This window comes from Lampris incognitus, chromosome 4, assembly GCF_029633865.1.
Source record: "Lampris incognitus isolate fLamInc1 chromosome 4, fLamInc1.hap2, whole genome shotgun sequence".
Classification (NCBI taxonomy): Eukaryota; Metazoa; Chordata; class Actinopteri; order Lampriformes; family Lampridae; genus Lampris; species Lampris incognitus.
Genome location: NC_079214.1, coordinates 42,901,541 through 42,915,764, shown reverse-complemented (window position 1 = coordinate 42,915,764; position 14,224 = coordinate 42,901,541). Strand labels below are relative to the sequence as shown.

The 14,224-nt window shown below is 42.3% G+C and overlaps 1 protein-coding gene across 2 annotated transcripts in view; it reads right to left on the bottom strand.

The window, feature by feature from the left end:
• katnb1 (katanin p80 (WD repeat containing) subunit B 1) overlaps positions 1-14,224 on the bottom strand; it is a 37,249-nt gene that overhangs the window by 5,620 nt on the left and 17,405 nt on the right. For both annotated transcript variants that reach the window (XM_056278181.1, XM_056278180.1), the window contains exon 7: positions 11,263-11,346. In XM_056278181.1, coding sequence (XP_056134156.1) covers positions 11,263-11,346 — 84 coding nt within the window. The remainder of the gene's footprint in view (positions 1-11,262; positions 11,347-14,224) is intronic.

Sequence of the window (14,224 nt, the reverse complement as noted above, 5' to 3'; positions counted from 1 at the left end):
CCAAACCGCTTATCCTGCTCTCGGGGTCGCGGGGATGCTGGAGCCTATCCCAGCAGTCATAGCAACATTGCCTTAGTGCGATTTTCACTGGCCAGGGTCTTTAACAACTTAAATTGAGCGTACTCGGTTTTCTTTGTTCATTTTTTTTCTTTGCAATAAATATTAATAAGGTCCATATATGCTGATTTCAAATCCGCCTGTGCTGAATTGCATGATTGCATAATACAGCGAGAGAAAGAGTGAGAGAGAAGACTGAAGTTTTATAGTCATACTTAAATAAAAAAAAATATGTACATAAGGCTTAAAACTTTTCATTCATTATATAGGCCTCCCTCCGTAGGGTGGACACCCAGACACCCTGTCTGGGCTCAGCCTTAGCGATAGGGTGAGGAGCTCGGACATCCAGAGGGAGCTTGGAGTAGAGCCGCTGCTCCTTCGCATCGAAAGGAGCCAGTTGAGGTGGTTTGGGCATCTGATTAGGATGCCTCCTGGGCGCCTTCCTTTGGAGGTTTACCGGGCATGACCAACTGGGAGGAGACCCTGGGGTAGACCCAGAACGCGCTGGAGGGACTACATGTCCAATCTGGCCTGGGAACGCCTTGGGATCCCCCAGGAGGAGCTGGAGGGTGTTGCTGGGGAGAGGGACGTCTGGAGTGCCCTACTTAGCTTGCTGCCACCGTGACTCGACCCCGGAAAAGCGACTGAAGATGAGATGAGAGCTATAGGCCTTCCTCATGTTTATGGCTCAATATATTCAAATGAAACATGTGCTCATCCTATAAAAATGTCAATTCTATAAACTGATTCAGTTGTGAATAATCTTGTTAATTAGAAAGCCACTTTATTTTTGTCATTGTACAGGTTACAACGAAATTTGTTCTCTGCACTTAACCCATCCTATTGTATAGGAGCAGTGGGCCAATAAGTGGAAATTCTTTGGAGGTGCCAAGAGGGGTTTGGAAATGTTTTTGCTACATCAGCTATCTATGTGGTAAGCGAGACAATAGTGAAGGCTGGCAAGCCATTTACAGAGGGACAGTTTCTGAGAGACTGCATGCTGCAGGTAGCGAATACTGTTTGCCCGGAGAAGGCATCTTTATTTGGAAACATCAGTCTCAACCCAAATACAATGGCAGAACGGATCAGTGAGTTGTCAGGCGACATTTACAGATGGTTATGAACTAAAGCAAACAATTTCATGCACTATTCTTTGGCACTTAGTCACAGCACAGATGTAAATGACAATGCTCAGCTCGCTATGTTTGTAAGGGGTATCAATGACCGTTTTGAGTTAACAGAAGAACTGCTAACTTTATATCCAATGCAGGAAAGACTACAGCCAAATATAAATTTCTGGTGCTGTGCAATGCGATTGAGGGTGCTCATCTACCCTGGAATAAATTGGTTGGAATCACTACTGATGGTGCCCTGTCAATGACGGGAAGAAAAAATGGGCTTGTAGCACTGATTCAAAGAAAGTTGGAGGAAGAGAATCTAGCTCCTGCTTGAAATTTGACAGTGTTATGGTTGTTGTGGTGAAATGCATTAATTATATCAGCTCAAGAGGTTTACGACACCATCAGTTCTGTGTGTTTCTGGAGGAAATAAATGCAACATATGGAGATGTGTTGTACTTCACAAAAGTGTGCTGGTTGAGCACAGGCAGTGCTCTGAAAAGGTTTTTTTGAATTGAGGGAGGCGATCAGAGAATTCACAAAAGAAGGAAGGCTACATGCTCCTGAGCTTGATGATCCCAAATGGCTCATGGATTTAGCTTTCTTAGTTGATATCACACAGACACTTAACACTCTTAATTTAAAACTGCAGGGGCCAGACCAACTTGTCACTGTAGCATTTGAGTATGAAAGCCTTCTCTGTGAAACTCAAGATTATGGAAAACACAGCTCACAGAGGAAAGATTTGTTCACTTCCCAACATCCCAGCTAATTACTGATGATGGTTTCAGAGTCAATGCTGAGGAGTATGTGACTGCCACTGACAATCTCCAGCAGGAGTTTGGGCATAATTTTTCTGATTTTCAGACTCACAGCACCACTTTCAGACCCCTTCTCCTTTGACGTGGACAGTGCTCCAAGCACATTTCAAATGGAGCTCACAGACTTGCAGTGCAACACTGAGCTCAAGACAAAGTTCAGAGAAGCACAAGGAAAGCAGGAGATGCTTGGACAGTTTCTTAGAGAGCTTCCAAAAATATTCCCACAGTTGTCCAAACTGTTCAGGCAGGTCATGTCTTTTCAGCAGCACTTATTTGTGTCATAAACTGTTCTCAACTATGAACTTGAATAAATCAAAGCATAGGTCCAGACTGACCAATGAACATCTCCAGGCTGTCCTCAGGGTGTCCACTGCCCTGTCCCTGAAAGCAAATGTGCCTCACCTGTGTCAGCAGAAGAAATGTCAGGCTTTTAAAGCAGCGGCTTTTAAAGTTCAAAATAGTGCATGGGATTATTGCACATAGTTGTACATATTGCAGTGACTTTAGTACCAGTTAGTCCTCAGCAGCTATAGGCAGGTGTGCGTGCGTGTGTGTGTGTGGGGGGGGGGGGGGCTACAGCTCTGGGGAAGAAGCTGTTCCTCAGCCTGTTATTCCGGGTTTTGATGGTGCAGTATCTTTTCCCCGATGGCAAGGGAACAAACAGACAGTGACCTGGGTGTGTTGTGTCTTTGATGATGTTGCTGGCTTTCCTCTGTAGGCAGTCAGCATATACAGCATCCAGGTCCGGGAGCACAGCTCCCACAATCCTCCTTGCTGTCTTTACCACCCAGGCCAAGTCCTTCCTATTCTCTGCTGTGCAGCTGGCATACCACACTGTGACACATTGACAGAGGATGCTTTCTATTGTACCTCTGTAAAAGTTGACCAGCAGCTGAGAGGGGAGACCAGCTTGTTTTAAGTTTCCTGAGGAAGAAAAGCCTCTGTTGTTCTTTTTTCCACCAGGTAGGAGGTGTTGAGTGACCATGTGAGTTCTTTGGTTATGTGGATTCCCAGGAATTTGATGTTATCCACAATATACACCTCTTCACCGTTTATGTGCGGTGGGGGGGGGTCTTCCTGGACTTCCTGGTTCTCCTAAAGTCCACAATGATCGCCTTTGTTTTATTGGTGTTCAGGACTAGGTTATTGTCTGAACACCACCCAGCCAGATGATGGACCTCCTCTCTGTAGTGTGCCTCCTCGTTGTTGGTTATGAGTCCCACTATAGTGGTGTCATCAGCAAACTTCACTAGTGTTGGAGGAGTGAATGGGGGTACAATCGTGGGTGAAAAGGGTGAAGAGGGCAAGACTCGGCACACAGCCCTGCGGCACACCTGTGTGGATGAGGGTTGACGATGTATGTTTACCCATCCTGACATTTGTGGTCTGTGAGTGAGAAAGTCCATAATCCATGAACAGAGTGAGGGGGTTAATCCTAGGTTGCTGAGTTTGTGTAACAGTCTATGGGGGATTATCGTATTGAAAGCAGAACTGAAGCCAATAAAAAGCATCCTGACATATGTGTTTGGATGCTGCAGGCGGGACAGGGCTGTATGAAGTGTAATTGAGACTGTGTCCTCTGTAAATCTGTTTCCCCGATAGGCAAATTGGTGGCTGCCCAGATCTGTGGGGATGATGTCCTTGATGTGAGAGCGTATAATCCTCTCAAAGCACTTCATAATAACTGGGGTCAGGGCAACTGGGCGATAGTCATTGAGGCAGTTGACTGCTGTCTTCTTGGGTACAGGTACAATGGTGGTAGATTTAAGGCAGGTGGGGACTACAGCCTGTTGTAAAGACAGGTTGAAGATGTTGGTGAACACTCCTGTTAGTTGGTCAGCGCATGTCTTCAGTGTGCGGCCCGACACCCTGTCTGGTCCTGCCACTTTGGAGATATTGATTCTCCTCAGAGTGGATTTCACCAGATGGTGCTGTAGGACAAGTGCATGCTCTTCCTTGGGCAAGGTAATTTGAGCCCTCACTCCGCTGTTCTGCGTTTCAAAGCGTGCAAAGAACTGGTTAAGCGTGTCGGGGAGTGCGCTGTCATGGCTGATGTGTGGGGTGCTGCACTTGTAATCTGTGATGTTTTTAATAGCTCTCCACATGCTCTGGGGGTTGTTGTTGTGTGTGAAGTGCCCCTCAATGTACTGCTTGTACCTGCATTTAGCCTCTCTAATGCCCTTCTTCAAGTTCCTCTGGGCATTTTTGTAGGCCAGCACCTCACCTGTCCTGAAGGCAGCATCTCGAGCCCTGAGCAGAGACCGCACATTCCTGTCCTGCCATGGTGTCTGGTTTGGAAATACCTTGATGGTTTTGGTGGTTAGTCCTGTCTCAGTACAGAAGTAAACGTAGGCCAGGACTGCTGAAGTTATTCCTCTAAGTCTGCTCCCTGTGCAAACACTTCCCAGTGTGTGCTTCCAAAGCAGTCCTGCAGTAGTGAGGTGGCTTCCTCACTCCAAACTTGGACAGTTTTAACAGCTGGTCTTGCTCTGCAGATTAGAGGTTTATAAGATGGAGTCATTACCAGCGAGATGTGGTCTGATAAGCTGAGGTGTGACGATGGTGTGGCTTTGTATGCTCCTGGGATGTTGGTGTAAACTTGGTCCAGAATATTTTTGTCTCTGGTTGGGAAGTTGATATTCTTGTGGAGTTTGGGCAGGGCTGTCTTTAATTCTGAGGGGTTAAAGTGTCCTGGCACAATCACGGTTCCCTCTGGATGTGCATTCAGCTGGTTGTTGAAAGTGCTGTGCAGTTCCTCCAGTGCTATCTTAGCGTTAGCATGTGGTGGTATGTAAACAGCTGTGATTAAGATGACAGAAATCTCCCTCGGCATATAAAATGGCCTGCATTTCACAGCCAGGTATTTTAACTCCAGGGAGTAGTGTGTCCCAGTAATGTTCGTAGCTTTACACCAGTCATTATTGAAAAATACAAACTCCTCCACCTTTGCTTTTACCGGAGGCTGCTGTCCTGTCTGCTCGGTAAACAAAGTGCCCTCGCTGGTTCAATAGCCGCATCGGGAACAGTGCTGTCCAGCCAGGTCTCTGTGATGATCATCACACAGCTGTCCATGTTATGTAACGTAATCCTCAGTCTTATTTCGTCCATCTTATTGACGAGTGAGCGGGAGTTGGCAAGAAAGAGAGTCGGTAGGACTGGTCTGTGCAGGTTAGGTCTTAGCCTTGCATGTAGGCCGCTCCTCTTATCCTGCTTCTGCTTCCTTTCCCTGTGCTGTCTCCGATGCCTCTTTGGTGGGATGACCATAACTCCTCCTCTGGGCTCTCCTGGATGCAGGATCTTGGTGGAATAGAGTCCAGGCTTTCAGGTGTGTGAACCTGATGCCATCCTCCGATGTTCAGGAGTTAGGCTCATTCATACTGTATACAAGCCTCAAGCGCTCAAACAAGCAATCACAACACACACAAAAGCACAAAAATACTGTTTCACTGAGAGCACCGAGCCGCTGCGTCTGTGCGTGTGTCTGTGTGTGCCGCCATCGTCTTGACTTAGAGTCAAACTGTGCTTTCTTTCCTCTCCAAATGCCCAAAATAATTCAATTTTTTAATTTCTTTTTTTTAAACAAAAAGACCTATCCTGTAGTAATTTCATGTTAAAATGCCAGAAAGATTTATATTTTTTGGTTGGTAAAAGATATAAAACAACACTGACTAAGTGGTGATCTGTAAAACCAACTGGAAATATGTTGCTCGTGACTGACCTGGTGTGAAGATGTCAAACTGTGACAATAACCTGGATAAAGTGATGGAAGATTGTAATGTGGTTCTTCACTTGTTCTGTCCAGAGTGAAATCCGTAGTGCAGTTACAATCCCCACCCATGTCTGTGTGTGCTTTCGGAAGAAAAATTATATCTAAATGTCTGTGAATGTTCTCATTCATCCAGGTCGTGGTTGTCCAAAGCTGTTGACTACATATTTCCAATTTAGGGGCCAGTTTTACAGACAGAAACACGGCTGTGCAATGGGCTCACCAGTATCGCCCATTGTGGCCAACTTATATATGGAAGAGGTAGAACACAGGGCCCTGAACTCCTTCAGAGGAACACCTCCGAGCCACTGGTTCAGATATGTGGACAACACATGGGTCAAAATCCAAACACAAGAGTTGCAAGCGTTTACCAAACCCATCAACTCAGTGGACAAGAACATTAAGTTCACAAGGGAAGACATAAAGAACAACAGTTTGCCCTTCTTGGACTGTGATGTCCATATTGGGGAAGACAGGAGCCTCCACATTGGGGTTTACAGGAAACCTACACACACAGACCAATAACTACTTTTTGACTCACACCACCCTCTGGAACACAAACTGAGCATCATCAGAACTTTGCAACACAGAGCTGACAATGTGCCCAGCAGCACTCAGGCCCAACGAGAAGAACACAAACACCTGAGGGGAGCTTTAAAAACCTGCGGCTACCCCAGTTGGACCTTTGTGAAAACTACAACATGTTCCAAAAAGACCAACCAGGTGAGCGATGAGGAGAAAAGGAACAGAAGGAATAGCACAGTCATCCCATATGTTTCTGGGGTCTCCGAAAAACTCAGGAGAATTTTCAGCAAACACCGCATCCCGGTATACTTCAAACCCAGCAACACAAAGACTGGTTCATCCCAAAGACCATGTACCACACACCCAAAAAAGCAATCTGGTGTATGCTGTACAATGTAATGAGGATTGCACTGACCTATACATAGGAGAAACCGAACAACCACTACACAAACGGATGGCCCAACACAGAAGGCCAAACTCCTCAGGACAAGACTCAGCAGTCTATCTACACCTAAAGGAGAAGACACACTCCTTCGAGGACAGCAGCGTACACATTTTGGACAGAGAAGATAGATGGTTTGAAAGAGGGGTGAAGGAAGCCATCTATGCGAAACTGGAAAAACCATCCCTCAACAGAGGAGGAGGTCTGCGACACCACCTATCTCCCACTTACAATGCCGTCCTTTCATCTCTACCCAGGAGACTCAAGAAGCCTAGCCTCCAAGAACAACAGTCGATCACTAACGGCTCCAACGACTCTCATGACCACTGAATAATGAAGTCGAAACTAACACCCCCACCGACCGTCGCTGCTAAACAAATGCAAATCAATAGCTCCGATGGCGACGGGCACGGCTGGACATCAGAGCACAGGCGAGCCACGCATATCAATAGCTCCGATAACGACGGGTGCGGCCATAACATCGGTACACAAAAAAGCCACTCATATCTATGGCTCTGTTAGCGACGTGCGTTGATTAACATCGGGACACAAAAAGCCATGGACATCTATAGCTCTGACAACGACTCCAAGAGGATAAATTCTGAGTCTCATCACCAGCCAGTCAGACTAGCTTCGTCTAGTCAGAAAGGCACAAACTGAGGAAGCCTCTTGGATGTGAGGCAAAATGTCTTCACGGATATATACCAAGTCCAGTTGCACTTGATTCAACTCCTTTGGATATATCTAAATGTTTTTGAGTTCAAAAATCAAAAACTCCTACTCTCATCTGCCTATCACTCCCTCCATTATTTAAAGACCCAAAACCTAAAGTCTGCATGGGGAAAAGAAAGATGAAAATTAGAAAAACAAACAATGGGACAGATAGAAAGACAACAAAACTGTGATTCATTACAATTATTTGTTAGTTTTTTTTTTGTCTTTTAGTGGCCTTCCCTTTCTTGTGAAGAGGCACTTTTTTAATAAGGTGGTGCTGCGCTTTCTTAAACAATAAAGCTTTTATTCATTTAATAAATCGAATCCTACAAGTTTTTGCAATGCTGTGACAGTTTTGAGAAATTTAGTTGTTTCCGGAAAATAATCCATTTTGACTGACTTGCCAAAACTTTCATCTGAAAAAACACTGATCGCCTGAAGTGTACAGTTCACTGGTTGGTCACTGGGAATCGTAACTGTGCTGGCTGAGACAGAACTGTACTCCATTTCATCGTCATCCTCCTTCTCCTGGCATCTCGGGTGACAGGTGGGTCTGCTGCCACCTTCTCCCCGTCACTCTGGGCCTCCTCCCCATTACTCTGGGCCGCCTGCCAAGCCTTGGCTGCAGCAGCTGCCGAGGAGGTTGCGCACACAGCAGCACCACTAACTCTACACCCACTGGGTCCCTCTAATACAGTTGCAACATCATCTACAGCCATTTTATCTTTCTCTGAGTTACTATGGAGTTTAGGAGACTCCAGATTTACATTTTGTGGGGTTTCACATGTTTCCCCGCAGCCATCGGCCTTGTTATTCCCTCTCGCCTCCTTGCTATCCCCCCCCACACACACACACACTTTGGCGGCTTCGGCATCCTCCATTTCCTACCCTTTATGTGGGCAAGTGAAGCGCTCGTGTCCCATGTCCCTGCACACTCAAATCACTTCATACTATCTGAACTTATGTATGCCATTTTGGCTATGGGCTTAAAATTGCATCACTACATATTTATAATTCATAAAAACACAAGACTATGGAATCTGGATCGGTCGTGGATCAGTAATGTCAGGCCGATATTTGATGAGTGAATTACATCAGTATCAGCACCAGATACCAATATTGGATCGGATCGGCTCCAACTCTGATCTTTTTGTGTTTTTGATCATTGGTTTTTACATAATTCTGTGGCTTCCCAGTAGTGTTCCCTATGTATTCAAATCTGAAAATTCAAATTTTGGTTTAAATACGTATGTTTTAGCATCAAAATACTATTCAGCAACGTAGGTTGACGTAGGTTTCTGCACTCTCTTAACACTTTCGTTCCTTTCCATGCTGTCAGCGAACTGTGTGTGTGTGTGTGGGGGGGGTATTTGAGGGAGGGGAGGGGAGGGCATCAGCGCTAACCCACGTCACTGCTTTTTGCCAATGGCTGAGTGAGCGTTTCCATTTGAACAAACCAGGAAAGAACGCAGATGGCATCAACTTTTGAGTTAGCTGGGGGGGGGGGGGGGTTTCCTTCTGATGGTTTTGAACAAAAAACTGAAAGCTAGACAACTGATAATGTCTGTCTCATTATTTGGAGAAACTCTACTCCTATATTAACAACATTATGTCAAGCATGGACTTTTCTATAAGGCATGTGACAAGACCAAAGTTGAGCTCTTTGGCCTGAAAGCAAAGCACTAAGCTTGGTACAAACCAATCAGAGCCCAACACCCAGGTACCACCATTCCTACCATTAAGCATGGCGGTAGCAGCATAATGCCATTGGGTTGCTTTTCAACAGGGGAGATTGAAAAACTTATTTTCGTCAAGGGTAGGATGGATGGAAGCCAATAGATGCAAATCCTTGAGGAGTACTCGTTTCACTCAGCAAGAGCTCGGCATTTAGGGTGGATATTCATATTCCAACAGGACAACCCAGAGCACACAGCAAAAACCACTAAGAAATAGATTAAAAAAGTTAGTATTGTGAAATTACCCATCCACAGCCCAAAATGAAATACTACTGAAAATCTGTGGTATGATCTGAAAATTCCTGTCCAGTGTCCACCAATGCCGTAGACAGGAACAAAATGTAAAAAGATTTATGAGAGGTTAATACTTTCTGAATGTGCTTTAGATCATTGTTTTGGTTATCTGATAACTTTTTATTAGTTCTCCTGTTGCATTCAACAATATCCTCTTTCATTGTAATGCAAATGGCCAGGGTCTTCACAGTAAAATGAGAAACGTCATGTAATAGTTTTACAGCTTTTTAAGGGTTCTGTTCCTTGTGTCAACTGACATTTAAAAATCAATTTGGATAAGCTGAACATTAAAGCTATCCTTAAAGTCCCCATGCAAACAAATATCTGTTTTCATACTCTCTATTGCAGACATGATTATTGCTTGTTTTGTATTTTCAAATTTTAATCATCTCCACCAGGTAGGAATTTTTTGGAAAAGTGATACAGTGCATATAATTCAACATCTTCAAAATGGCAGCCAAATGCGGATAAATAAGGCAAGTAGAGTTGTGTTTGAAGAAGAAGCAATGTTGTGGCTAACGAGCAGATATGGCAGACCGAGCCTGTAGAAGATCTTTACCAACAGCACTGGCAATTCTGGTTAATTCTGAAGCGATCTCTAGGAATACGGATGCTCTTACATCACTGCAATTACCAGTAGCAAGATTGGTCTCAAATAGGGGTGGGACGATATGAACATTTCATGTTATTATCCTGGCCAAAATAATTACGATTAACGATATTATCCCGATAATCATCAAAATATACTAAAATTCTTACAATTGCACAAAAATATACTGGAATTTGTTTTATTCTCACTATCATATTTCCTTATCTCGCGGGGAGACCCCCCGAGATCAGGACTCTCGGCAAGTGCTGTAGCTGGGGAGGTACGTGAGAAGGGCCTGGCACCAGATATATATCTCTGTTTTATTAAATGTATCAATCCACACTGGAAACCCGCTGCATTTTTTTACACTTTCAATTTATTTTCATTGCGTTTAGTGAAGCGTAATCTGCACAGACAGCTGTTCAAATCACAAATATCCTGATGTATATGTTTTGAACTTATTAACCGCATCTACTTTGATTGATCAAGGCTCCCAGTCTGTCTGTGAGCTTGCCTGTTTCACAACAGGCAAACTTTAAATTAATTTTCTTTACATTAGTACAAAAAAATTCCGCAACATGAAAATGTGGCAGTGGTCATTAGGAATACAAACAAACGTGTACATTAAAAATATGTTGAATCAAAATTTAAGTTATATAGCAAGAATAAACAAAACTTTACCCATTTTCTACAACGCATCAATGCTTGCGATTTGTACTTCCCAGAACAGTTGTCAACTTCTGGTTGGGTAGGCGTTTACGGAAGATGGAGTCAGTGTGGATTGGATAACAGAATGCTTACACGCTGCTCACGTCTCGCTTACGTGTTGCTTCCAATGGGGATTCCTGTTTAGAGCCAATCCTTATCTCAAAGTTATGGCTCTGACTTGCTGACAGCTTTTTCAAGTCACTCATGAGAGGATATTCATGATTATCCCCATTTAAAATGATCCTGATAATGGAAATTCACCATGATCAACCTTTCATGAGTGTTTTTTATTGCGATCCGCAATAAAATCCTATATTGTCCCAGCTCTAGTGTCAAAGACACCAAACAAAAACAAAGATCTGGAATTTCAGGATTGTAGCTTTAACACACTAAAAAATGACTGGCTACTACACGGCTAAAAATTAAGGATTTTTAAGATAACTTCTTTCTTTTCATCTGGCATGTCTTCAGAGTGATGGTGTAAGTAAGTACCTTTATGGTGCTGTCATCACTGGCAGATGCCAACCACTTCCCATCTGGACTGAAAGCCAGATACCTCACTGCCTGAGCATGGCCCTGCAAAAACAAAAACATGATGTGGAACTTTATCTTTACAAGATACCACACAGCATGGACAAGGTACCTATTAATGTTCTGTTGATGGACTAATAAATTAATCGACAAATCGTTTCAGCACTTTTTTGGAGAAAAGGTGTGACCTAAATGGAATTTTGAGCTGATAAAATTAAGAACATGTCGCAAATTTCACGTTCCTTAACATTAGATGCTCTATTAAGCAACTGAAAACTTCCATCCATTATCTATACCTGCTTATCCTGGTCAGAGTTGCGGGAGGTGCTGGAACCTCTCCCGGCATGCATTGGATATTAATATTAATTATTATCAGTATATTAATATTCTTAATAATTAGAATATTAATATTATAATATAATATTGTATATATATTGTAGGGAAAAAACTTAAATACAGTACACTGCAGTACAAGCCTGTTTCGTGCATCACACACTCATTGTAATGCAATGTATTAAAGTTTTTTTTTCCTACATCTATCTTAATATTCCGCTCCTCATTTGCTGAACACTTTTAACAACACCATTGATGGTTTCTGGAAAAAAAGCTATAATATTATTTATATATTTATATATTTATATATACATACACACACACACATATATATATATACACATACATACATATAGTATATGCATACATACACACACACACACATATATATATATATATATATATATATATATATATATATATATCAATACAGATACAGAAAAAAAAAGTTTTAATACATTACAGTACAGGCCCGTTTCATGCTGCACCGCACACTCATCAGCTACTAATGTGGTTAAACAAAGAATCATACAGTGCACGTTGCCCAGTGTCACACCCCTAATTTCGGTTGGACAGCAACCAATCAGATGGGGAAAAATTTAAACTCCAACAACCAATGGTGTAGGTACTTATGATGCACAGCAAAAAATGGAGGGGTAGAAAAAGTTACAACCAATGGGACTGGGGTTTGTTTTGAAAAGCATTTACGGGCCAGGGCACTGTTGAAATGGCGTACATTAAAAATATAACAAGGTAATTTGTGTGAATTATATATTGGGGTGGTGTTGGGGCACAGTTGGAAGGACAGGCAGTTAAAATATTTAAAAAATATTTAAAAAAAACCTCTAATAACGGTCATATGTGCATCATCTAATGGGGGGTGGGGATAATAAAGACGTTTTTCTTATAGTTACAAAGGAGATATTTTTTTCGGTGTCTACAGCTGGTGGCCAATTCGAGCTGGGGTAAGTAATGGGGTAGTTACTTACATCATAAGTACCTACCCCGTTTGTTGTTATAGTTTGAATGTTTCCCCATCTGATTGGTTGCTGTCCAACCGAAATTAGGGGCGTGACGCTAGGCAACGTAAACTTTATGATTATTTGTTTAACCACATTAGCAGCTGATGAGTGCGAGACGCAAGAAACAGGCCTGTACTGCTATGCATTAAAACTTTTTTCCTGTATCCGTGTTGATATTTTGCTCCTCATTAGTTGATCACTTAAAACACCATTGATGGTTTCGGAAAAAAATGCTATATATTGAGTGATTCAAGTAAATTCTTTATGAGACAGTTTTTACTTATAAAGAATTTACTTGAATCACTGAATTATTTTGCTCCTTATTTGTTGAGCACTTTTCCTACCATTGTCTGTCTTTTAACAAAGTTTTATTTATATTTATATAGATAGATAGATAGATAGATAGATAGATAGATAGATAGATAGATAGATAGATAGACAGACAGATAGATAGCTTACTTGTAATGAAATGTGCTTTATAAATAAAATTTCATCATATATTATAATGTATATATTACATAATTTTCACTATATAACATATATATATAATATACTATATAATATATATATAATATTAATAATAATTAATATTAATTAATTATAATATTACTTATTGATATTGATATTAATAATCTTCACCAATCACTTACATCTAACAGCACCGCCAAAGTCATTCACACATCCATATTGACTACTGCAATTCTATCCTATTTGGTCTTCCCCTTAAGTGTCTTCATAAACTTCAATTGGTCCAGAATTCAGCTGCCCGTATCATTACCAGAACTCCTTCCATAGATCATATCACTCCTGTTCTTCAGCAACTCCATTGGCTCCCTGTTAAATGCTGTATTGACTTCAAGATCCTGCTTCTCACCTTTAAGGCCCTTAATAATCTTGCTCCTTTGTATCTTTCTGAACTCCTTCATATCCACACGCCCCCCCCACACACACACTATACAAATAAACGTGAATGCCTTGCCATGGGGTCTAAAGCCATCAGTCATTCTGCCCCCCGCCTACGCAACTCTCTCCCACAAGACATTCGCAACATTCAACCTCCAAATCCCATCTCAAAATACACTTTTTCAAACTGGCATATTCAGTCTGATACACGCTTCATTGAGTTTTGTGCAGATGATGATTTTATACTTATCTGTTGTATTAACTTTTTATTGTCTACCCTGCTTTGTTTTGATTTTATGCTGTCTGATACAATGTTGCTTGTTTTTTAACTGTGTTCTGTAAGGTGTCCTTGAGTGCTCTGAAAGGTGCCCACAAATAAAATGTAATACTGTTATTATTATTGGGCACAAGGCAGGATTAACCACTGGACAGGGTGCCAACCCACTGTGGGGTGAACACAGACATACACCAACTCACATTCACACCTAAGGGAAATTTAGTGTTGTCAATACACCTAACCTGCATGTCTCTGGAGTAGGGGAGGAAACCAGAGTACCTGGAAGAAATCAACATGAACACAGAGCAAGCATGCAAGTACAAGGGCCAAGATTCAAACCCGGGACCATCCTGCTATAAGAAAACAGTGCTAGGCACTGAGCCACCTG